The sequence below is a fragment of the Pseudorasbora parva genome, chromosome 6 (assembly GCF_024679245.1).
Source record: "Pseudorasbora parva isolate DD20220531a chromosome 6, ASM2467924v1, whole genome shotgun sequence".
NCBI classification, from domain to species: Eukaryota; Metazoa; Chordata; class Actinopteri; order Cypriniformes; family Gobionidae; genus Pseudorasbora; species Pseudorasbora parva.
The window spans coordinates 8,747,544-8,775,270 of record NC_090177.1 but is presented as its reverse complement, the minus strand read 5'-3'; the positions used below and the strand labels follow the sequence as shown (position 1 = coordinate 8,775,270).

Below are 27,727 nucleotides of genomic sequence, written 5' to 3'. Positions count from 1 at the left end.
AACGGTAATGTACTGCAGAGAGCCAATGTCTCTGGAATCACTTCTAGAATAATAAAATAATTTCAACTCAAATCATTCTTGTCCATCATTTCCCATGTAAATAACCCCGTCTGCTTCATGACCGTGTCTGTGTCAGTGTTCATTTTGCTGTAATGACCGACTTGTTTTGACATGATCCACAGCTCACAGCAGCTCCCAGACACCTCCCTCCCTCTTTGGTCAGCGCTGATTTCGCTGCTAACCAGCTCACTAAAATCTACCCCAACACATTTGGCCAGAAGCCTGCTCTGAAGTAAGCTCAAAATGCTCTTTTCACTTGTTTTATGTGTTGCTTAGTGAGTGTTAACAGTCTGTGTGCTGTGCTTCAGGTCAGTGTATCTCCATAACAACAAGCTAACGGATGCCGGTCTTCCGGAGAACATGTTTAATGGATCAGACAACCTCGAGATCCTCATTATGTCCAGTAATTTCCTGCGTTATGTCCCTAAAGGTTTGCCCGCTGCCCTCTTCCGCCTACACCTGAAGGTAAGACCACTGCAGAGCTCATTAAATAAAGTGTTACACAAAAACAAACGTTCTGTCATTGTTAACTCACACTCAGGTTGTTCTAAATCACATTCGGTCTTCTATGAATCACACATATGCATTGTGTAAAATTTTAACTGGTATTTTTTTCCACAAAAAAACACCATAAAAGTGGTCAATATGCACTATATTTCAAATCTTCGAAACCATAGAGAGTTTTGTGTAATGAATGAAGAGCTTTGATCTGAGAGCTTTTAAAGTGAGAGATTTTTCTGGTCTCCACCACCTCATCTTTCTCCACCAATCAGAACCCTCGAGCACTCACTGCTCGCAGCTGCACTGGTGTAGAGGAGTTTATTAAGTCACAACATTTTTCAATTTGCGGGCTGTGACTAACGATTATTTTGTTAATTAAGTAATCGGTCGATAATTTTTGACGATTAATCGAGAAATCTGTAAAACTAGACCTAAGTGAACAATAGCTTTTAAAATTACTTGAAATTAGGGCTGTCAAACGATTAATCACATCCAAAATAAAAGTTTGTGTTTACATGATATATGTGTGTGTGTACTGTGTACAACCATTGTTACACACATGCATGAATGTATTTACGGAAGGGAAAAAAAATTATATATAAAATACAAACCTGATTTCAAAAACGTTGGGACACTGTACAAATTGTGAATAAAAACAGAATGCAATGATGTGGACATTTCAAATTTCAATATTTTATTCTGAATACAACAGATGACATATCAAATGTTTAAACTGAGAAAATGTATAATTTTAAGGGAAAAATAAGTTGATTTTAAATTTCATGGCATCACATCTCAAAAAAGTTGGGACAAGGCCATGTTTACCTCTGTGCAGCATCCCCTCTTCTTTTTATATCAGTCTGCAAACGTCTCGAGACTGAGGAGACAAGCTGCTCAAGTTTAGGAATAGGAATGTTGTCCCATTCTTGTCTAATACAGGCTTCCAGTTGCTCAACTGTCTTAGGTCTTCTTTGTCGGATCTTCCTCTTTATGATGCGCCAAATGTTTTCTATGGGTGAAAGATCTGGACTGAAGGCTGGCCATTTCCGTACCCGGATCCTTCTTCTACACAGCCATGATGTTGTAATTGATGCAGTATGTGGTCTGGCATTGTCTTGTTGGAAAATGCAAGGTCTTCCCTGAAAGAGACGATGTCTGGATGGGAGCATATGTTGTTCTAGAACTTGGATATAACTTTTAGCATTGATGGTGCCTTTCCAGATGTGTAAGCTGCCCATGCCACACACACTCATGCAACCCCATACCATCAGAGATGCAGACTTCTGAACTGAGCGCTGATAACAACTTGGGTTGTCCTTGTCCTCTTTAGTCCGGATGACATGGTGTCCGAGTTTTCCTAAAAAGAACTTTACATTTTGATTTGTCTGATCTCAGAATAGTTTTCCACTTTGCCAGAATCCATTTGAAATGAGCCTTGGTCCAGAGAAACAGCTGCGCTTCAGGATCATGTTTAGAAATGGCTTCTTTTTTGACCTATAGAGTTTTAGCCAGCAATGGCAAATTGCACGGTGCTTTGTGTTCACTGACAAGTATTTGTATTTCTGAGCCCATCTTGTGTTTTCCATTACAGTATCAATCCTGTATGTGATGCAGTGCCGTCTAAGGGCCTGAAGATCACGGGCATCCAGTATGGTTTTCCGGCCTTCACCCTTACACACAGAGATTGTTCCAGATTCTCTGAATCTTTGGATGATGTTATGCACTGTAGATGATGAGAACTTCAAAATCTTTGCAATTTTTCCTCTGAGAAACTCCTTTCTGATATTGCTCCACTATTTTTTTCTTCAGTATTGGAGGAATTGGTGATCCTCTGCCCATCTTAACTTCTGAGAGACGCTGCCACTCTGAGAGGCTCTTTTTATACACAATCATGTTGCCAATTGACCTAATAAGTTGCAAATTGGTCCTCCATTGGTTCCTTATATGTACATTTAACTTTTCCGGCCTCTTATTGCTACCTGTCCAAACTTTTTTGGAACGTGTAGCTCTCATGAAATCCAAAATGAGCCAATATTTGGCATGACATTTTAAAATGTTTCACTTTCAACATTTGATATGTTATCTATATTCTATTGTGAATAAAATATAAGTTTAAAATATAAAATAAATATAAAAAGAAAAATTGTACAGTGTTCAAAAATGCACAATTTGTACAGTGTCACAACTTTTTTGGAATTGGTATATATATATATATATATATATATATATATATATATATATATGGTATATATATGGTATATATATATATATATATATATATATATATATATATATATATATATATATATATATATATATATATATATATATATATATATATATATATATATATATATATATATATATATATTGGGCTGGCAAACAATTAATCGCAATTAATTGCAGCCAAAATAGAACTCTGGGTCTGTGTAATACTGTGTGTGTTTGTACTGTGTATAATAATTCTGTATATTTGAGTACACACACACACATGTATATATTTTAGAAATTTTGCATATATATATATATATATATATATATATATAAATTTTGCATATATATATATATATATATATATATATATATATATATATATATATATATATATATATATATATATATATATATATATATATATATATATATATATATATATGCAAAATTTCTAAAATATATACATGTGTGTGTGTGTATAAATTTTGCATATATATATATATATATATATATATATATATATATATATATATATATATATATATATATATATATATATATATATATATATATATATATGCAAAATTTCTAAAATATATACATGTGTGTGTGTGTACTCAAATATACAGAATTATTATACACAGTACAAACACACACAGTATTACACAGACCCAGAGTTCTATTTTGGCTGCAATTAATTGCGATTAATTGTTTGCCAGCCCTACTTGAAATACACATATACTAACAAAGCAATAATAATTGGTTTAAAAAAGTATCAAAAGCAAGTTAATCTTATGTTTTTTTTATTGAACAACACTTAAAATACATAATATAATCATATTGAACTTATGTACATTACATATTATAACAAAGGCCTACAGGAATTGGTCACTCAAGTCTCACTCATTCCTATTTATTCAGAGCGAGAGTTTTAAACTTTTATTTTTTAAATCGCTATGAACAATTAGCATATTTAGAAACTTGTATTCTACTTTGTTGGAATATATGTAATTTGCTTGCACAATAAAAAAATTTTTTTTAGTTTTATCACAATAGTTTAGAATTGAAATATCAGGCATTTATCAGTTATCAGCCATGGCACAAAAAAAGTCAGAGATTGTTTTTTCCAATATCAAAATTTTAGTATCAGTGCATTGTTAGTCTTGATGCACCATATTTGTAAAGAATGAGATTGTCAATAACAGCAAATGTCATTGGTTCAAACGTGGTTTGATAAGTTTTGATGTGCCATATTTTAATGCATTATCATAAGAACAACAACAGGATGTCTTAATAACAAGAAAAATATACAGACATGATTTGTTTATATGATCATTTGTCTGTTTTTATGCAGAACAACAAGTTGGAGAAGATTCCCGGTGGTGCATTCGATAATTTGTCTCGTCTTCGAGAACTTTACCTACAAAACAACTTCTTAAGTAATGATGGCGTGGAAAACGAGACCTTCAGGTCAGCATGACTGAATAAACCAAGAAAACCATAATTTACCTCCCACTCTTTCTTCTGCACAGCTCTCTTGTTCTTCATCTTGTAAAAACTCTACCTGAGCTGTAACTGATGGAAAATATCCTGCCTTCTCTCATCAGTCACTTGAACAGTCTGGAATATCTGGATTTGTCCAATAACAACTTGAGCATGGTTCCCCTCGGGCTGCCCCGCAACATCGTCCTGCTTCACCTGGAGAAGAATTACATCCAGAGCATCGCATCCAATGCTCTGACGCCCATCCGAAACTTAGAGTACCTGCTCCTCCACAACAACCGCCTCCGCTCCCGCTCCATCCATCCGGCCGCCTTCCAGGGCCTCAAACGTCTCCACACAGTCCACATGTACAACAACCTCCTAGAGCGAGTTCCACGTGGCCTTCCTCGCCGAGCAAAAACCCTCATGTTGCTCCACAACCACATCAGCGAGATCGGACGCAACGATCTGATCACACTTTACACCCTCACGGAGCTCAACCTCAGTTACAACCGCCTCACCAGTGCCAAGCTCCACAGAGAGGCCTTCCGGAAGCTCAGGATTCTGGAGACATTGGATCTGTCAGGAAACAAGCTGCAGGCGCTGCCGTTGGGACTTCCCAAGAGCCTCCAGATTCTGAAGGTGAAGGACAACCAGATGACTGAGATACCGGAAGGAGCACTGCTGGGAATGAGCTCGCTGAGGGAGATCTACCTGGCCAACAATCAACTGAAGTTGAACTCAATCTACCAGGGAGCGTGGCAGGGGCTGAGCACGCTCACGGTGAGAGATAGCTGCACGATTAATCATTAAAAGATCTCGATTCAAACACTCTAGCGATCTTTCTAAATGACTCGCCTGTGTCTATTAAACCTTTGACGAAACCACAACAGAACATTCAGATCTGGATTTGCACTGCAGAAGAGCCTGACAGAGCAGTTATTTCTGTCTTTTCAGCCAGACAGTATTGTTATTTCTGTCACAAATATTCATATTATCCAAGGGGGTAATCTAGCGCTCGGAAAGCGTTCCACCCCTGCTGTTAGCATCCCATTGACTCCCATTCATTTTTGAGTCACTTTGACAGTGAATAACTTTTCATCTGAGGCGTTTAAAGACTCCATTTGTCTATTGTTTATTTCTAAAGAAACACAACAATGCATAAAAGGCTCCATTACCTTGTATCTTACACTATCGCCCCGCAGAAGCTGTTTTTGTAAAAATAGGCTAACGATTGCGTCATAACCAACCCGACTCTGTCGCACAGTTGACAAATTACCGTATAGACCTGAGGAGACGCTCGCTGGCAATCTTTACTGTCTATGAGGCAGTCGGGGGGACGTGGAGACATAAAGTCTGATAAAGTCAAGGGGGAAGAATGGGGAGAAGCCCATAGTGAGCCAAAAGCAACGGGAGAAAATATTTAAACAACGTGATTCAGCTTTCACTTTCCACAACTACTAGAAGACCTACAGCTGTCAGACAGGTTGCTCACGTCACATCTACGTCCTCAAGCTCAGTCTGAGCCGGCGCAGTTCGCTCAGCCATCAGGAAGTGAGTGCCCCTAGGTTGACTTCATTATTTCGCCGTTGACGTCAATGGGATCGCTCAGTCCATTTCTTTTACTGTCTATGATATTATCACAGAAGTACTGGGATAAACGTTTATAGTTCAGATATGGAGCTTCAAATAATGACTATTGATTACATCGTTACACAGGTAGGTGGCAACAAGTGACTGTTAAAAATGTATTTGTCAGTAAATAATTTATTCAAGACATTAAAAAAAAATGCTGATTCATCAGTAATGAACCAAGTTAAGTATCACTGAACAGTCACTGAATCAGTTGTGCAAGAGATTTGTTTCAGTTGTTGTCAGTGGTGGAATGTAACGAAGTACAAATACTATTTTTCACGTATCTGTACTTTACTTAAGTAGAATCAATACTGCATACTTTTTACTTTTACTTCGTTACATTTTGCAGCAAATATTTTACTTTCTATTCCACTACATTTCTGCAACGTTTCGTTACATTTTCGTTACATTTTCTCAGTTTCAGGGCTCGAGATTAAGGTTTGTTCGGATAATGAATGGATAATAATAGTCTAATGTATGAACTGACGGTTGCGATGTTGACAATCGTGCAGCCTCTCGAGGAGAAATGGAAACAAACCAACGCCGCTCGTACAGAGAAACTTAGTAACATACTGCAGTAAATATTCAAAATGTGAAGGTTTTTATATTTTATAACGTATAATACAGTTAAAAAACATCACATGACACAACCAAGAGTGTCTTTTCCTGAATACCATCACGACTGAAAATGTGACACTGATTTCATGACGGGTCCATAAACAATTAATTAAAATTAGTCCCGTAGATTTTAGATGCAAAATAAACTGCCTTTGTTCTATTACAGCAGCGAAAATATTTCCAAGATCAGATCATATTTCCACATCAGAACCACAACGCATCTCACAGCAATAGTGTGGTAATGAATGATTCAGCGTATGAATGAATCGGTTGAATCAAAGATTCAATGACCTGTTCGTAAACGACTGCCTCATTCATGAACGAATCAGCCGTTTGAACGAACCGACTCAATGACTCACTCATTAAGACCTGCCAACACCTACTGTTGTTAAGTTTCATGTTTAAACATTCTTTCCAACGTTTCTTATTGTATTAAAAATATATAGTTAAAACAATCTCATAACATTATTTAATGCAGTTGTAATTTGTCAGTGTAAATTATTTAATTTAACAACCATGTAGCGTTATTCTAATTTAATGTATTGATCAGTTTTAAGAATATAAAAGGAAAGCTGAATAATATCCTATATTTAAGATTAATCCTCATAAATATGAAGATTTAAATACAGAGCTTTTGCACCAGCTGGAGTTTGTTTATTAAGCGAGCAGGGCAACCACCCAGTAGAGCATTACAATAATCTAGCCTTGAGCTCATGAACGCATAAACTAACTGTTTAAAATTTTACATTGAGAGCATGTGCCATAATTTATATACATTTTTAAGAATTATAGATGCTACAAACGTGGATTTCAAATGAAAGATTGGTATCAAAAAGCACACCCAGGTTCCTCACTGACGATCGAGTTTTAGACAGTGTTACTACGTAGAAAAGATGATAATATACACTATAAAAGCACAAAAGAACCCCATTATATCAATGTGTCTCCTCTAGACTTTCAAAGGAGATCTCAATGTAGCAAAATGAGATAGTCTTATCAGGTGATCAAATAGATTATACAGCTAGATACTCCTGTGGAGAAGAAATCACAGAGAGAGCTTGTTTTCTGCTTTCAGCTAGATAAGAATAGCAGACCCAATACTCTTACATGATAGATAAGATATTAAAGGAAGATATATCTGTCATTGCATGCTCTCATAAGGCTCTTCCTTGCCAGGGACCGTAAAGTCCAGTCTCACATTTCAAAGTTTGGGTTTTGGCCACGTCTTTCTTTTATATGTGATGTATGGAGAAAGAGAATGATTGAGCGTGTTTTATGTGTGTTTCAGACGCTGGATCTCTCTGGTAACATGCTGTCACATGTTCCTCCTGACCTGCCCGAGTCTCTTGAGTTCCTTCATCTGCAGAACAACCGAATCAGCTCCGTTTCCTCCACAGCCTTCCTCAACACACCCAACATCAAAGGCATCTTCCTCAGGTGACGCTCGGCTCCTTTATATTCCTCCGTTTTTCCCTCACCATTTTGTGTGTTGTTTGTACTTTCACTCGTAGTAAGGCCTGCGTCCCACTAGCACATTGTTCAGTTGAAACCATCAAATATTTTGAAAGGAGTCTCTTCTGCTCACCAAGGCTGCATTTATTTGTTCAAAAATACAGTGAAATTGTTAAATATTATTGCAAATGAAAATAACTTGTTTCTATGTGAATATATTGTAAAGTATAATTTATTCCTGCGATTAAAGCTGAATTTTCTGCATCATTACTGCAGTCTTCAGTGTCACATGATCCATATTTTTGTGGAAGCTGATACACAATATTTTCAGGATTCTTAGATGACTAGAAAGCCCAAAAGAACAGCATTTTGTAACATTATAATTGTCTTTTGATCAATTTTATGCATCCTTAGAGGAAAACTTTCTTTCAAAGACGGTAGTGTACTGTATATGCATTACATGTGTGTATTTGCTGCAATTTTGAATCATTTTGGATTAGATGTCTTCTATAAGTATAAATGAGGGGTGTCCATGGTTAACAAATTAACCGTTAAAAATTGCGTAACCGAGTGAAACATTTTGCTCGGTTAAGTGGCGTCAATGACGTGCTTTGAATTTAGTTGTAATATATTTTTGCACCACTAGAGACCGCCAGAGCGCTCCCAGACATTTGTAATATCCACAAGAAGAAGTCATGACCCGCTTTCTAACATGAAGCGGGCAAAGAAAAGTACAGCGTGGGAGCACTTTAAAATTGAGAGTGACGGGGCAAAATGCAAGTATTGCAATGCAGTGCTTACCGCATTTTTCAGGCTATAAGTCGCTCCGGAGTATAAGTCGCATCAGTCAAAAAATGTGTCATGAAGAGGAAAATAACACAAGTCGCACTGGACTATTATTCGCATAAGGGCAGAAGCAGAGCGGGAGCCGCGCGCGCTGTGCATGACGGAGCAGAAGAAAGAAAGTTTGAAGTGAGAAACTTGTGAGGGACTAGCGGAAAGCAGAGGTTACTTTAACTGTAATGAAGAAAACAAAAAAAGCTGATCGCGGACTGAAAGCAAGATGGCCAGAGCTGAAGGGACGAGTCCACAGATGCTTGAACTCTCTGCCGGGAGAGGCTCAGCCGCCGCAGGCGAGTCAAACGCTGTGTGAATCGTTCTCGGCTGCATATTTTACTACATGCCCTAATCGTGCAGGCGCCCTCACCTCGCGGCCGCTTGCCTTGCTCGTGAACTGCAGCGCATCTCATCCTAATTTAACGAAACTCAGCGTACGCCTCACAGACATGACATATATCTTAAGAAAGCTCGAAATGGCTTTTAACAATTTAAAACGAAAAGAAATAGGCTACTCTCTGATTACGTAATCCATGATGTGCATTTCTCTCTATAGGCGCGTTCACTATGGAGATGGCGGTCGTCAAATTAATAAACTAAAAATAATAACCCTGACGCGCACACTATGGTTAACCGAGTATTAACCGCTAAGGGCCTCGGTTAACGGTTAAAGGTGAACTATGTAGTATTTTTGCAGTAAAATATCCAAAGACTACTAGGCCGGTGTTATATATTTTGTTCAGTTGAGTACCTACAATATCCCAGAAGTTTCCAACTATTTGTAAATTGTGAGAAAATTGCTACTTTAACTGAGGACAGGGACGTTTCAACATTGCATTTGAGGGAGTCGCCTGTCAATTGCGTCATATCTGCGTTACCCTCGGTTTCGGCTTTTATTTGGCAGGAGCGCTTTACTCTTAGCAGTGTGAACAAGTGAACGCACAGAATAAAGTCATAACATCGTTTTGAACACACTTAAATGTATCTAATATGATAAACAGAGCTACATTACCTCAAAATCATAACCGGAAGAGCGGATCTGTGCAGGCGCCCGGCGACTGTCTCCCGTCCCTTCATAATAAAAGTCACGGTATTTGCGAGGCGGGTATTTGTTTAACAATCGCTCCAGCAGCTGTGCTCAGCTCCATAACACTCGGTCCTGCTCTGCTTTAGACTACAGTAACGTTAATAACCGCATGCATGAACGTGATTTCTGCCCGATTCCTATTTTTCACCGGCTGTGATGAGAAGACCACATCTCCCAAGATGCTGCGCTCACACTTGGCGTCATCAAACTACGATTTGTTTTGAATAGGCGCCCTCTAGTGGACGGAAAGCTCCATAGTGCACCTTTAATGAAAAACTTGAAAATGTGCAGCCCTATTAATATCCCAAAAACATGTAATGTCATGTAAAGGTCATAAATGGTGTTCTTTAATCTGTTAAAATTCATAAACTGCTTTATCAAAACCGGATCGGCATGTTAATTTTTGTCCATTATCCTTATTTTGCATGTAAACACATTTATCCGCCGTTCTGATTCATTGTCTGCATGTGCTCGTGCATGTCGGTTTATGTTTTGGTGTCAAAACCGGATAAAACCCAGACGATGCAAACGTGGCTTGCTTAGATTGTTGGTTTTTGTATTGAGCTGATGGGTTTTGTTGTGCATGTAAACACACTCGTTTGGCAATCTAATCATTTGGGATCAGATCAGTGGTTTTAGTGTTTCTTTGTCTGAAAGTCTGTGATTAATTTTGGCTCTATTATAGTGAACTTATTTCAAAGCTAGCTCTCACAGCTGTAGCTCCCTCATAATGTGAGAACATTTCTCATAAATCCATACAGTAACATCACAGCGTTCAGACTGTAATCTGAGCATGTGGAGCGAATTAAATATATGGTGCACTTTAAGAACATTTCTCAAAAATAGTATTCCCATCTTGACCTGATTATTGGTTTCAGAAACATGAGAAGCGCTGGGATTTGGACTAGTTTAGATGCTGGTATGTGATGATGACGGTGCAACATGAAAATATGCTGACTCAGGTTTACAAAAGAAGAAGAGATGTTCCTTCTGCAGTGAGATTACTTTAGGATTTCTGGTTATTTAATCTGTTTTAACATTTGTATGTTGCATTTATCAACTTTCCAACAAACAGGTCACTGTCTGAATAGTAGTCTTTGCCTAAGACTGTACACATAATAGGATAATATTAAAAATACACTATGTTGTATAGAGAGTTATCATGCTTTTCACTTTAGAATATGGATCCAAATAATGAGTAATTCCTTCTGAAGGATCTAGTAACACTTGAGTCGTTACTAATGGGTTTATCCATGATCTTCACTAATTATATTATTCAATATTCATGTTAATTATTAACTTGTATATGGTAGTTCTTCTTAAATCCTCTGGGATTTAATGTGAACCCCTGAAACAATGAGATAAGAAGCAGGTTTTTGGACAAGAGATGTTATGTTTCTGCTCCTCTGTTTTCAGTCAGATCATTTTAAACTGTTGGAACAAAAAAGTTTTCAGCCCAAGAATCCAGTAATTGAATGCTTTCCAAAACAGTCCTAATGCAGAGAAAACCATCTGAGATAGAGGAGATAATAGTGCATTATTACTTCAAAACATGATCTCTCCCCTATTCTGGGATGTTTCGGGGCAGCCCATGCCGTTTCTCTCTTTCTTCGGTTTTCACTGTATTATTAAAAGCAGTAAAATTGAATAAAATGAAAAGACGTGTATGTCACTGGTGCTACATTGGTCTGTTGTTTTCTGTAAAATTTATATTTTTAATAAATGGGACTTTTATAATATTCGGGAATAAATAAATAAATAGACATTGGTCATTCGGCAGAAGAAGTGAATGGAAGTGGAAATGAAAATGGTTCAATTTTGACATATTAGATCGATTCCCCGAAATTCATGGGAGAGGCAGATTCTAGGTCTCTTGCACATAATGTCCTGTCCATTCTCTTCACTATTTATCAATAAAAGAAGAGGCAAGAAAATGAAAATGATGGATTCATGTGCATCAACAAAACACTTAAGCACATAGGTGGAGGACATCATGGACTCGATGAACGCTGACATGCCTGAGCCATTAAAAATCATGTCAGTGTAACTTTTTTTAGCAATTTAGCTAGTCTATTTATAAAGAGCATGGGCTGGAGAGCTGAATTCCTGCTTTAATTTGTGAACGTCTGACAGTAGGGAATAAACTCATCTTTTCTGAGAATTTGCTCGCCATCTAAACTGGAATGAGATGACTTGTTCGAAAGCCAATTTATATTTGATTCTTCCTTTGAACACTACTGATAGTAATGTTCTTCCGTCATTTTTGTCTTGTTTTTTCAGTACAAATAAACCAACATACATCATGTACTTTTTTTTTCACATTAGTGTGTAATGTTGCTGTTTGAGCATGAAAAAGTCCCTTCAGCGGGAGTTCGTCTCTTTATCAGTGTCAGTGTTTCTGAACTCTCTGAAACGCCTCCATTGTAGTCTCAAGTTTTCTTCTGAGAATGAACACATCCAAATATTCCTCATTTAAATAATAAAGGGGCAGGGCATGGTTCAGTTAGTCGGTAGTGTGTTGAAACTTGGGGCTATCCAGGGCTTTTTCTGCATTTAAATAATGTTTTGTCTCAATAAAGCCTTGTATGAACAGTTGTGAGTGATGTAGATGACTGCTGGGCTTGCTATAGGGTGCCTAAGTTAAAGTTTCCCTGTAGTCAATAATTGTATCCCTTAAAACTCATCTTTGATCTAAAATAATACATATTTAAAAAAAAAAAAATGTTGCGAAAAATTATTCATGCCTCAAAATAGCTTGAATGTTACTACACCCTGGCTTCATTTAGTATACGTGGATCGATTAACTCTAGAATTTTCGGTGTTTCCGTGTTTTCATTGATCAAAACACACGTGAGGAAGACAGTAAAACAACGCTGTGTTTTAGTTTAACCTTAAACCAAGAAAATAAGCCTTCCAGTGCGATCAGAAGTATTTTCACCCTAGAATAGTTTATTTTTCTGACCGCATTGGAAGGCCTATTTTTTGTTTTAAGGTTAAAATCGCTTATTTTTTAAATACATTTTTTTATTTTTTCAGAAACAAGTCATTTTGCTTCTCGAGTAAATGTATGTATCTCGATTTAAGATATTTGTATTGGAAAACCAGCCTTTTTTTCCCAGTGCATTAACTATTTCTCTTTCTTCCTCAGATTTAATCGTCTCTCGGTTCATTCGGTATCCGAAGAGTCCTTTTCTTACCTGTCCAAGCTTCAGGTGTTGGACATTGGCCACGGTAACATCTCTCCCAACCGAGGAGGAGAAGAGGAGGAAGACGAGGAGGACTTACCGTATGATGAAGAGCAGGACAAACATTCATGAGTCAGGAAGGAATGGAAAACAGTAAAAATCATGCCCTGAACTTTCCCTCACTCAAAAAAAATAAATAAAAAAATGACAACCAGTTTGAAATATATAAATGCATTTTGGCTGCTGACGGAACGGGATTATTAAGCATTGACTGATTACATCCGAGTGCATATTTTTAGACATGGAAAAAGGAAAATAGTTTGGCTTTATGTTGAAATCGGATGCAATAAACACGTGTCGTATACAGTATGTAAATATCTGGTGCAGGATACCGGAAAGTTTTATTGGTTGTCTTAAATTTTTGGTTTTTGTGGTGTTCGTTCACTCATCATGACACATGGCTCACCGTGTTTACATGTATGAAACCATTTTGTGCTATGAAATTATACTTTCTTTCTCCAGAGAAAAGTCTCATCTGAGTATTTAAAAAACTTTTTTGCAACACTACATTTTATGTCATTGATAGATTAATGTTTAGACAGTTTATGTCACTTACATAAATCAGTTTGAAAGATTTGTAATATAGTGCGTAAAGCGTGTTGCATGCCATCTTTTTATCGTTCTTTTGCGCATGCAAGTCAGTTCAAGACCTGCTCATACTAGAATCTAATGTTGACCCTATTTAAAGGAAAACTCCACTTTTTTTTGAAAAACTCATTTTCCAACTCCTCTAGAGTTAAACAGTAGAGCTTTACCATTTTCGAATCCATTCAACCAATCTCCGGATCTGGTGGTAGCACTTTTAGCATAGCTTACCATAGATCATTGAACCTGATTATACCGTTAGCATCTCGCTCCAAGATTACCAAGAGAAAGCTCCTTGATTATTACACAGGAATGAGAGTATAGTTCCTAGCCATATGGGTCTAGAAAATCAATTTTCATTTTCCATCTTAGTACACGATGTAACAACAGAAGAGTTGAGGTTTAAATAGGAAAAATATTGAAACTCTTTGGTCATTTTTGAGCGAGATGCTAATGATCTAATCAGATTCAATGATCTATGCTAAGCTATTCTAAAAGTTCTACCTCCAGACCCAGAGATCGACTGAATGGATTCGATAACGGAAAAACTCAACTGTTTTTTTTTTTTTTTTTAAGAAGTGGAGTGTTCCATTAAAACAACAATATGAACAGCTATCTGTCAGACACAGATGGTTAGTGCTCAGTGATATTTATTTAACAAAGGTAACGGATACAGAATGAACTTAAAGGTGAATCTTGACACGTAGAGTGAATACATAATGACAACAGACTTTCCTTGGTGAAGACAGATGACGAAGACGGTGACCCAGAGGATGACGATGAGGATGACCAGGACGAAGACGAGGAAGACGATGATGACAATGATGAGGACGACGGGCAGGTAGATACAGGTAGTAGCAGTTAACAGGAGTGTTGATCGGTGTAAGACCAGACAAAGACTGTGGGGATGAGGAGTGCTTTATGTGGGCCACTGGTGATGGTGCACAGGGGACTAGAATTCTGGTTATTGGTAACGAGTGGGCGTGGCTGTGTCCGAAGGTGGTGTCTGTGACAGTACTCTCTCCTCCACGGGCGGCTCCTGATGGCTGGAATGAGCTGCGATGGGTTCTGCCATGGCCAAGAGGAATGGGTCGTTCAGGGTCTTCGTGATGGAACTGTGTCAGAAGGTTGGGGTCCAGAATGTCGTTCCTGGAGATCCAGCACCGATCCTCTGGACCATAGTCCTCCCAGTCTACCAGGTACTTAACCCGAGACCCCCGTCGCCGCGAGTCAAAGATAGCTCTCACCCGATAGATGTTGGCGTCCTCATCGATGGTGGGAAGAGAAGGAGGTACGGCACCATCACCAGGTTCTGTGGGGGAAGGAGACATGAAATGAAGGTGCAATGCGGTAATGTGAGGGAAGGTGAAGACAGAAGGTGACATCGTTCAGCTGCCTGTTGATGGTAAACGGTCCAATATAACGGGGACTCAGCTTAAGGCACGGCAGCCGGAGATGGATGTCCCGCGTGGAGAGCCAAACCTTTTGGCCCGGCTGGTACTGCGGCGTAGGTCCTCGTTTGACATCAGCTTGCTTTTTGTGCCTCCGGACTGCCTGCTGGAGTTGCACGTGAGCTGAGTCCCAGACCCTCTCGCTCTGGTGGAACCAGTAATCCACCACTGGGATCTCTGAGGGCTCACCCAACAAGGGGATGAGCGGTGGTTGAAATCCAAGGACACATTAAAATGGAGTGAGCCCTGTGGTGGACTGCCGGAGGGAGTTCTTGGCGTATTCGGCCCAGGGCAGATACTGACTCCAGCCCTCCTGGTTCTGGTGGCAGTAAACCCTCAGGAATCTCCCGATTTTCTGGATCTTCCGTTTATTCTGGCCATTGGTTTGAGGGTGGTAACCGGAAGACAGGCTGATGGATACTCCTAGGAGACAGAAGAAGGCAGACCATACCCGGGAGATGAATTGAGGTCCTCGATCAGATACAATGTCTTACGGGAGCCCGAAGTGCAGGAAGACTTGAAGGGGATTGAAGGGGATTCATTTACAAGATTTGGAGAAACTGTCCAGGGCGACTAGGACACAGGTGAACCCTTGAGAGGGAGGAAGGTCCGTCATGAAGTTGACACCCAGGTGAGTCCAGGGACGCTCAGGGATCGAAAGCGGCACCAATTTACCTTCAGGTAGTCTCCTAGGAGTATCGGCAATGGCGCAGACTGAACATCCCTTTACATATCGGGAGATTTCCCGAGGCATGGCAGGCCACCAGTATCGCTGACGGAGGAGCGAGAGGGTCCTTCTTCTGCCTGGGTGTCCAGAGCCCGATGACGAATACGCTAAGTCCCAGAGGGGCAGGCGATGATGAGGCGGGGCGTACAGACGCCCCTCTGGACCTCCCGGCGGAGCTGGTTGTTGAGCATTCTCCTGTTGGATCTAATGGATCCACGATTAAATACTGAAAAAAGTCATTTTTATAATCGCACTAATACTTAGTAAAGTATTTAAAATTCTCATGTTTCCTAAATATCTTCAAACAGGTATTTTTATACTTAAGTACAGTCACAAAAAAAAGAAGAAAAAAAAAGACATACAGCACCTTTAAAGTTTGAAGGTTTTATAGGCCTTGCAGATTTACGGTCATGAACACTTCATTTCCCAGAATGCACCCACATTTTCAGTTAAATTTATTTAAATTGCAATTAGATGTAAATTCTGTTTCCTGTCATTTAAATTCAACTTCCTGTCAGGTTAGACCAATTCTTTTCCAATTGAAATCTCATGAATTTAAAAGAGTGTTTATTGTTAATTTCTGAATTTTGCACAATTCTGCTTGACAGGCATGGTCACTTGAGCCCGCGTGAAGATTCTTCAAAAATTCTCCTTTTGTGCTCCACAGAAAACAGGTTTGGATATGATACAGGATTTTCAGTTTCAGGTGAACCATGACAGCCTTCATTTTTCTCATCATCATGTAAGTTTTGAGACTGTTGTACTTTTTGTGCAGCCAGAGTTGGGCTGTGCGTTAGAGTTCGATCATCTGTAGAATGTGGGGATTTTTCAGGGAAAATCGCTTTCAGAGTTCAATGAACGGAAAGTTTTTCTGTAGCAGACGAGTGTTTTAACTGCCAGCCAGTTCCCAGAAAGATTTTTAATTACGTTGATTTCCTAAACTAATGAACGTGTAACGGCGGGTAACAGCACATGACGTGCAATGCAAATATGTCGATAAAAGCGTCCTGTGAAGACTGGAATATCAGTTATATTTAGCTTCTCTCTCAAGATTATGAGCCTGTCATCCTCGCAGTTTGTTTCATTTAACATTCTCTTTACCAGCCTACATTTCACGGTCTTAATTAAATAATAAAATCACTTAATTAAAATAACTTCAGAAATAACAGCTGAGTGAAACAATGAAGCATTAAAAAGCAATTGAGAAACCTTTTATGGTTGATTGGACGAAAACAAAAAGGTCCTTAACCTTAACCCTTATGCTCTGCTGAAAATCCTTGACCTAATTCAGTGTTCCTGCTCAAAAAGGACCATCCTTTTAAAATTCACTCTCAAATTATCACAAAATATTGGATTGCATTTTTTATGTCAACTTTTTTCCTTTCAGGGGCTGATTGCATAAATTGTTAGCATCACATTTTTTTCTTTAAGACTATTCATAACTTTTTCAAGTCAGTTACATAAAAACATATATTGATTTAAATAAAAAAAGCTGAAAACTATAGTTTAAAATTATAAATGCATGTTGGTTGCTGACAGAATGTGATAATCTCCAAAAGCATTCACTGATTACATAGGATATAATTATATAGGATGATAAATTATATATTGACTGAATATAGCATAATGAGAGATTTACACGCAGGGAGGCTTTTTTGTTTTTAAAGCCCCACTTGGCTACTTTTGCTCTCGGGGTCCCCCTACAGTTTGGAAAAAATAATGTCCTCAACTACTGTCGTAAGCTGTCATCCTACAACAGGGGATGCCATCGCGCATGCATTTGTTGACATGACAACCCTGATAGCCCTGAACTAGTGATGCGTGGGTCGTCTCATAACCCGCGGACCCCGTATGTCTATTTAATGGTCGCGGGTGCGCGGCGTGTTGTAAAAATATATACAGTGGTGCGGTGCGGGCCAAATAACTTCATAAAAGCGTCCCGCGGGTCGGTGCAGCACTTCTGGCGGCACGTGTGAAATGTCTTCATCCCAGGTAACGTTACAGTCAGTGGCTTATGTTTCAGCATGTCATATGAATATAATTTCATGGGTTTTGTTTTTTTCAAACGCCAAATAATCACGATGCTCACGTTTACAAGCCAGCGTCATTATAGTAGTCTATTGGTTACCGTTTTACAGAATCTATATGATACTTCAGTTCAATGTTTGAGTGGTCGGTAATCACCGTAACAAGCAGGACAGCATCGGTCGGGCGCGCCTCCTTCAGCTCACGCCGACGAGCAAACCCTGGTCACATTTTGATCCTCGTCCTGCCTTTAATCCCATCACTTTCTCGTTTCCTCTTATTGCTTTCCTCCAACAAAACCTTTTCTTTCTTATTTGTCTCTGCTGCTTCAGACATGACTATATTATCCGACGAACAAAGTTGGGCTCGCACGTCCGAATGTAAGGAAGTGTGTGTGTTGGTGGAAGTGACGTATATGCCGTAAAGCAGTCGAATTTTGTAGTTCTTTTCTTTTTCTCGGGTTACTACCCGAAACCCGAAGTTTAAAAGGACGATTAAAAACGATACAGACCCCATCAGGCTATGGCAGACGTGTCATTCAACCTATTGTAAGTCGATTTATCATCACAAGAGTCTTAAAAAATATATTATGAAGGTTGAAAAGTTACCTAGTGCTGCTTTAAGTGGGGAGAAAGGAGGTTCTTTTGAAAAAAAAAGAAATTAAATCATTAAAGGATTCAAGGGGATTTAAAGGGACAGTTCACCCAAAAAGGAAAATTCGCCCATGATTTACTCACCTTCAAGCCATGACATTAAAAAGTCCTGGCTCTTTCAAGCTTTATAATGGCAGTGACTGATGGATCATTTTTGAAGTCCTTAAAAATGAATCCATCCATTATAAAAGTGCATCTATCCATCATTTAACTGCTCCATGTGGCACCAGGGGTTAATAAAGGCCTTCTGAAGCGAAGTGGCACGTTTGTGTAAGAAAAATATCCATATTTAAAACTTTGTAGACTAAAATAATCAGCTTCCGGCGGTCCATTGTAAAAGAGTTAAATGTTTAGTTCACTCTTTCACAGTGAAAACTAAAAGTGTCTGTATAGCAACTTACAAATTAAAAACTGCACATAATGTAATAAGTAGTACATTATTATTGTATTAAAATATTCACAGTGACATCTTTTTCTCAAAACATAATCACATCTTTAGCTCGTAATGTAATTTATTACATTATACAGTCACAAAAATGTAATGCTGTCATAATTGTAATAGCTTATAAAACAAAAATATTAGTATTACCTTATACTATACAGTACATTTAAAATCTAATCTAAATCCAGTCTTAAACTACCTGTGAAAAACAACAGATTTTTAATATTCATGCAATTAATATGATATAATTATATTAAACTTAAAGCATTTGTATTCCTTCACAGTTAAAACAAACAATAATCCACCACATTACTGATATTATTATTACAACGCCTTCTTATATACATTATATATATATATATATATATATATATATATATATATATATATATATATATATATATATATATATATATATATATATATATATATATATATATATATATATACATACATACTGCTTCTTTAACACATATTGTTAAATGCCAAACACTCTGATTAACTCAAAATAAATATCTGCTGTTCTTGAAAGATTTTTCTGTCATTTTCTTGGTTGCACATGGGCCACAATAATCTAAATGTTTTTGGGTAGTTGTTATATATAAGAGAACCCCAAGAATAGCAACCTTGCTATGTTTCCCTAAGCAGGTCATAATTTGATTAATTATAGTTCATATAGCGCAAATGGTTTGGTTAGTTATGTACATTACAAGTTATGTGTTTTCCAGCGCTGAAATTGCACACACACACTAACTCATCAGCACATTTATCAGTGATCAGTGTTTAATAAACAAGGATACATTGTTTGAAAGTGCAGTCCCCTACTTTATTGCCTAATCCTCACGATCAATTGGGTGTATATAAAATGCTTTATTGATGCACCCCCAAAGTATTAACAAAATAGTGGCCCATGAATCAGTAATTATCTACAGTACGGATGTAATGTGAGGAAGTGTGGATATTTGTTGCCTCACAGATGTTCCTCAATGCATCTTGCATCATGGACCAAGTAATAACACTAGCTAGTTAGCAAAATGTGAGTAAAATGCATTCCCTTCCTTTTGTACAAACCCAATTCCCAAAAAGTTGGGACACTGTACAAATTGTGAATAAAAAAGGAATGCAATAATTTACAAATCTCGTAAACTTATTTTTTTTTTTAATTCACAATAGAATATAGATAACATATCAAATGTTGAAAGCAAAACATTTTAAAATGTCATGCCAAATATTGGCTCATTTTGGATTTCATGAGAGCTACACATTCCAAAAAAGTTGGGAGAGGTATCAATAAGAGGCCGGAAAAGTTAAATGTACATATAAGGAACCAATGGAGGACCAATTTGCAACTTATTAGGTCAATTGGCAACATGATTGGGTATAAAAAGAGCCTCTCAGAGTGGCAGCGTCTCTCAGAAGTCAAGATGGGCAGAGGATCACCAATTCCTCCAATACTGAAGAGAAAAATAGTGGAGCAATATCAGAAAGGAGTTTCTCAGAGAAAAAATGCAAAGAGTTTAAAGTTCTCATCATCTACAGTGCATAATATCATCCAAAGATTCAGAGAATCTGGAACAATCTCTGTGTGTAAGGGTCAAGGCCGGAAAACCATACTGGATGCCCGTGATCGTCGGACCCTTAGGCGGCACTTCATCACATACAGGAATGATACTGTAATGGAAAACACAACATGGAACATCAGTGAACACAATCGACCGTGCCTTTCGCCGTTGCCGGCTAAAACTCTATAGGTCAAAAAAGAAGCCATATCTAAACATGATCCTGAAACGCAGGCGTTTTTCCTGGGCCAAGGCTCATTTAAAATGGACTGTGGCAAAGTTTAAAACTGTTCTGTGGTCAGACAAAGTTATTTTAGAAAACATGGGACACCATGTCATCTGGACTAAAGAGGACAAGGACAACCCAAGTTGTTATCAGCGCTCCGTTCAGAAGTCTGCATCTCTGATGGTATGGGGTTGCATGAGTGTGTGTGGCATGGGCAGCTTACACATCTGGAAAGGCACCATCAATGCTGAAAGGTCTATCCAAGTTCAGAACAACATATGCTTCCATCCAGATGTTGTCTCTTTCAGGGAAGACCTTGCATTTTCCAACATGACAATGCCAGACCACACACTGCATCAATTACAACATCATGTCTGTGTAGAAGAAGGATCCGGGTACTGAAATGGCCAGCCTGCAGTCCAGATCTTTCACCCATAGAAAACATTTGGCGCATCATAAAGAGGAAGATGCGACAAAGAAGACCTAAGACAGTTGAGCAACTAGAAGCCTGTATTAGACAAGAATGGGACAACATTCCTATTCCTAAACTTGAGCAGCTTGTCTCCTCAGTCTCGAGACGTTTGCAGACTGTTATAAAAAGAAGAGGGGATGCCACGCAGTTGTAAACATGGCCTTACCCAACTTTTTTGAGATGTGTTGATGCCATTAAATTTCAAAACAACTTGTTTTATGTTGTATTCTGAATAAAATATTGAAATTTGAAACTTCCATATCATTGCAATCTGTTTTTATTCACAATTTGTACAGTGTCCCAACTTTTTTGGAATTGGGTTTGTAGAAACTGCAACTCAAACACAATGCAGGCTTCAAATTAGAAATGTCCACAAAAAATAAAAAAGGAAAACAGCTATTCCTTTGAAAAAATTATATCAAGAAAATTAGAGGAAGATAAATCATTGCTGGTTTTAACCAGTGGATCTTTATAATGGGCAGAATAGTTAATCTTGGTCATTCATGTGAGAAAATATATGGGACATGTTTTTATTTTTTGAAAAAGAACAAGCTAGCCCCTTAGACTGCCGAATTGAGATGTCAGCTTTTTGATGATTTAAACAGCTTTTGTCAGGTTGAGGTCAAGTACAATAATGATTACTATAAAACAAGACAGTAAAAAATAGTAATGTATGACCTTGCATTTTGTACAATAGGTTTCTTCTCCCACTTTATAGAGGTAAATAATGCTGTTTCTACGCTCAGTATATCTGCTGCTCCTGCACTCAGTGTCTAAGGCCCTGTTTACCTTATTACCAGGCCCTGGTAATAAGAAGTGTTTTGGTCGATCGGATCACACGTAGACGAGACAAGGAGACCATTCCCCTTTACACCTGGTGTTTTAATCTGTCTCTTTCAAATACTTACATATATGGGCTTCTTCAGATCTTCCAAACTAATTGACAAAATAAGCTCACACAATTTACATATGAATGTGACCGGAGATAGAAAAAAAAAAGTTAATGCTCTGACTGCTGAAAAACCAGCTGAACACTGAGTGTGTGTTAGAAATCAGGAATGGCGAGATAACTTGGGTCTCCAGTTAAAATCCCATCTGGCTATTACACATCCCATAATGTTTATAGATGAGCAGCCAGCAGCCATATCTCCCTGTAGCCCAAGACTGGTTTCCCACTGAAGCTAAGCAGGGCTGAGCCTGGCCAGTACCTGGATAGGAGACCAACTGGGAAAACCAGGTGTCTGCTGGTAGAGGTGTTAGTGAGGCCAGCAGGGGGCGATCACCCTGTGGTCTGTGTGGGTCCTAACACCCCAGTATAGTGATGGGGACACTATACTGACAAAGAGCACCGTCCTTTGGATGAGACGTTAAACCGAGGTCCTGACCCTCTGTGGTTGTTAAAAATCCCAGGATGTCCTTCGATAAAGAGTAGGGGTGTAACCGCGGCATCCTGGCCAAATTTGCCCATTGGCCTCTGTCCATCATGGCCTCCTAATCTTCCCCATATCCTGATTGGTTTCATCACTCTGTCTCCTCTCCACCAATCAGCTGGTGTGTGGTGGGCGTTCTGGCGCAAAATGGCTGCCGTCACATCATCCAGGTGGATGCTGCACACTGGTGGTGGTTGAGGAGATTCCCACTTCAATGTAAAGCGCTTTAGGTGTCTAGAAAAGCGCTATATAAATGTAATGAATTATTATTATTATTATTATAATTATTATTATTATTATTATTATTATTATTATTATTATTATTATTAGATGAGATCAGTAGGTGGAAAGACGGTCTTTTGCGGCTGTTGGAACTTATTCGACCCCATGAGCGTTTACACTACGAAAGCAATCCGGTTGAATGCATTTCCACTACCTTTGGTGGTCAAAAGCGGACAAGCTCAAAACATTTTAGACCCCATTTACAAATGTATTTAGCATCATCCACTTGTGATCCGATCGACCGAAACGCATCCTAATACTAGAGCTGTGGTGACGGACGTTCACACCAGTATCCAATTTCATTGCCCGCCAATTTGAAGGTACAGGAAGTTTATGATGATTGAATGCATCTGAACTAAAAAAGGTGCAGTTTAATTTCTTTCCTTATGAAAAAGTTGAGATCCCAAATAAACAAGACATTGCCGATGCAAACGCTGTCATATGTCGTATGTCTTCTGTGCACATAGGTGGAGCAGAACCCAACACATTTCTCCTCCACGCATGGAAATCCAGTCCGCGTTTATCCATTGAGAACAGATTCTGTGCATCAGTGTCAAAGGCTAAGAGAGGGATTTCAACCTAATTCAGTTAATCACAAAGAGCACATGGACCACTCTATATATTTCAATGAGAAAAGCTGTGAGTACAGCTGAGCGCTTTAATCAGCTCTGAGAGACGACAGCAGCCGGCCATGAACCACGGCTTTACTGAGATGGGCCTTCGTAATCAGCACAAATGAGAGTGGGGCGTGCTTCAGCAGAGATTAGAGACGTTAGACTGCAGAGTGAGACCTGAAATATACTCGAGTTATGAAACGTGCAAGTATACAGTAGATTGCATACTCAGTATTGCCGTAAGAGGTGATAAAGCTGGTATTGGCTTTCTCTTTTAGGTCAACTGCTGTCATATTCTCAGTGTTGCTTTAAAAATCTAAAAGATATTGGTTCCATTTTCCATTCTAAGGCCGTGTGTCCAACAAATCGTTCTTTCACGCTGCTGGTTGGCGTTTTCAATTGTTTTCAGTTGAAGCGGCGCATTTTTAGAACGCCTAGGAGCGCAATGAGGCGCTGAGCGAGTATTTCACGCTCAAGCGCTGAGTGCTCGGCGGTTTTTACTGGTCGCAGAGAGTTGAAGAATGTTCAACTTTGAGTAAAACGCAGCGCTCATCACTGTCACTCTTCACTCAGCCATCCAATCACAGTGGAGGAGGGGCGGGACAAACACTACACAGTCCAACCGCCACATTCTGTCAGCAGATGAGTAATTAACAAGCAATAATAATGGAAGAAAATGATTTAAAACAAGAGCCAGAGCAAATACTTTACATTGTATCTGCAATTTTATATAGAATCAATACAGAAACAAACTACCTGTTTAATTAGTAACACTTCCGCGGATTTTCCGTATCATAACAAGAGTCTCAACTGAAAGAAAAAAAACGCTGCCTGCCAAAACGCTCTCAAGCGCTCACAGCGAGGCGTTTCAGCAGAGCGCCTAGGGTTTTCAGCTGGCTAAAAACGCTTTGGTGGACACACGGCCTTAGAATGTGTTCATGTGGTCCGGACCAAAATAACCCCAAAAACATTTAGTCCTGCTTTCACATTGGCATTTTTATCAACGAAACTTAAAGGTATGTTTACAACCTGATTGGTCGGCTTATATTATAGGTATTTTGAGACAGAACATCCAAAACAATGCTGTGTGCGGCTAAATGCGCTCATTGTATGCGTGTAGCTCCATATGATGGTATTTTGACCAGCTGCGAACTCCTGAAGAGCTCAAAGGAGGAGTCAAAACAGCATCAGGAACCCCTCCGTCACACACACAACCCATGATCTGCTGTGAGGAGACGCGGTTCAGACGCCGGTACCGAACTACGCTGAGCAACATTACCGCCGGATTCCCTTTAACGGTCGTATCTTGTGACATCACGTCCTGATTTTGGTTCGTTTACATGTCTTTGGTCCGGGATGTGTTCATATTTCAGCTGAACCGGAGTTCATTTGGAATCGAGACCCATCTTTTCTCGGTCCTCTTGTTTGGTGCGCTCCAGGGTTCAGATGGATGCGTTCACACTTGTGAAACCAAATGAACCGCAATAACAGAGCAATAGCACCAGGGTTCGTTTTAATCCAACCAAACATGCCAAGTGTGAACACACCCTTAAAAGTTCTAAAAATATATATATTCTCTTAAAAATAAAGGTTCTTCATCGACATCAATTGAAGAAGCTTTAAAATCCATGGAACTTTTCTATTGTACAAAAGGTTCTTTTATAGTGGAAAAATGTTCTTTTGATTTAGATTGGGAAAAGATTAGTTTTGGAACAAGGTCTAAATAATGGTGCAAACACTAGTACATTGACTAGCTTAAACCTTAGTAAATCACCTTGCGTGATTCATTTAAATACTCTCCTCCCATACATTGTGCATCTGAAAGGGAAACTCCGACAAATGCACATGCAATAAAATCAGCTGCAAAAATAACCCTGTCCACACGTTTTCAGCGCTAATTCATCCCTGCGTGACTTTAGTAAATCCTGACAGTAGTTTTTTAATGGCAAAGGAGAGTTTGCACTGGTATAAGCTGCTAGTAAATCTAACCTTTCAAGGTTCTTAATGGAACCGCAGATGCCAATAAAGAACTCTTTATTTTTAAGAGTGAAAGTGCACCTAACCATTTGGATTAATATCCAGAAGAATAGTGTAAAATTTGGAAAGTGTCTTGCTCAGTTTTGATAAGCTGTCAGCTAGTTTTTTTCGGGTTGCTAGCTATAAACATCCAGTTTATTGGCACAGACATATGAAGGTAACTTGAGCTTGTTTGTAACCAGTGCACATGAACACAACATGATTTTTCACGTATGCGTCAAACACTTTTCATAATGCAATGCAACTATTCATAGTATCACTTACGTATGTAAGAATTGTGAAAACATATGAAAATGTATACTGTGTATTTGAGCCAGATTGCTGCCATCTGTTTTTAAAAGAAAGAAAAATATAACTCAACTGAAGTCGAGGTTTTGTTTGTTTGTTCAGATTGCATATCTAAAAAAGTAATTTTCATAAAAACACCGATATGAAATCGCTCAAAAATGACAGAAAATCTTATGAAGGATAATGCACATAGATGCATGCAAGTTCAACAATATAAGTTCACTAAGCATTCTCTGAGATTTCGCACTTGCATTAAGTATGTTTCTGGCCTAATTTATCACATGTTTACAGATGATCATGGCATATTTCATAACAATGTTTATTTTTGAATAATCATACATTTTCACAGCCCATATTACTAGGATCACACTTTGATTTATTTTCCCAGACTAGTACTGCTTGGCTTAAGTGGTGCTTTTTGAGTTAGTCATGGCAATCATTTTCTGAACGACTGACCCAGACGTTTCACACGAGAACAGGAGAGGGGAATATCCACCGCAAAACCGCGCGTCTTCCTCAGGGGTTTTGTCTTGTTCTCCAGTAAATCAAGATCCATTTACCTCAGAAGCAAAATTACATATTTTATTGTTTTCTTTAAAATGTGTCAAAATTAAGTGCCTTTTACTTAAAACAAGAAAAAAAAATCAGCTTTCTAATTAAGGGAAAACACGTAGATTTGTTCTAGTTTTCTAAGTGTAAAGTCAATTCATTTGTATCAGTTTTTCAGAAAACAAGTCTAATTATCTTGTATTATTTTGGTTCTCAAGTAAATGTATCTTGATTTAAGAATGTTTAGATATTTGTACTAGGGGTGTGCGATATTGACAATTATATTCAATATTTTGGGGGATTTTGTCGATAACCGACACCTAAAGTTTTTGCTATTCTTCATATTTATTATATTCTGTGTTGGTCAGTTTGCTGCAGTGACAGAAACAATCTTTGTAGGGCTGTTACCAAGCAAATTAAATCAATATCAACAAAATTCATATTTGCAGTGCAAAAGAAACACAGAAACTGCGTCTGAAGCTGCATTTACACACAGACTGTTTAATGCAGCTCAGAGGGACATGAATGCATTTAACCTGTTACAAATTACAAATGCAGAATTCATGTTTTTGATGTTAAACACAAAACGCTGAATATTGAAATTATTTAAATAAAAGAAAATATACTTTAAATGTGAAATTAGTGAGTCATTGAGATTCAACCAGATTATTCATTCAGGAACGAATCATTTGACTGTCTTAATTAGTTAGTCTTTGAATCATTCACTCAACCAATTAACTGTGATTCATTCAGTTACGAAACACCGCCGTGTTGAATAAAATAATCAACTGGCACTCTTTGTATGGTAATATATTAAATATAAAAGACATACAGGGGCATTTTTACCCCTTACCTTGAATTTTGGGGCATTACAAATGCATTTTAATAGACACAATCGAGCAGTGAAAGCGTGCACTCAAAATGCTCATGCATTACTCTAATTTACCTCACATCAATATGCGTAGCTCACAACACAATCTCATGAAAGTGCGTATCTATAGCACAAATTGTATTTAGTAAAATACAAAAATTATTTTTTTCATTCTGCACTGTAGACCCCTTGAGGAGGATTAGTGGTGTGGTTTGCGTGCGTTTTAAATGGTAAATGGACTGCATTTATATAGCGCTTTTAACAGACCCTATGGCCATCCAAAGCACTTTACATGTTGCCTCACATACACTCATTCATACACCGACGGCGGTGTCTGCCATGTAAGGTGCCATCCAGCTCGTCGGGAGCAGTTGGGGTTAGGTGT

General features: G+C 38.4%; 1 protein-coding gene across 2 annotated transcripts in view; it reads left to right on the top strand.

Annotated features, from left to right (window-relative positions):
• podn (podocan) overlaps positions 1-13,579 on the top strand; it is a 32,087-nt gene extending 18,508 nt beyond the window's left edge. For both annotated transcript variants that reach the window (XM_067447158.1, XM_067447157.1), the window contains 6 exons: positions 183-292; positions 369-525; positions 4,130-4,245; positions 4,383-5,040; positions 7,799-7,947; positions 13,035-13,579. In XM_067447158.1, the coding sequence (XP_067303259.1) occupies positions 183-292; positions 369-525; positions 4,130-4,245; positions 4,383-5,040; positions 7,799-7,947; positions 13,035-13,203 (1,359 nt within the window). In that variant the 3' untranslated portion in view covers positions 13,204-13,579. The remainder of the gene's footprint in view (positions 1-182; positions 293-368; positions 526-4,129; positions 4,246-4,382; positions 5,041-7,798; positions 7,948-13,034) is intronic.
• The last annotated feature ends 14,148 nt before the right edge of the window (positions 13,580-27,727 follow it).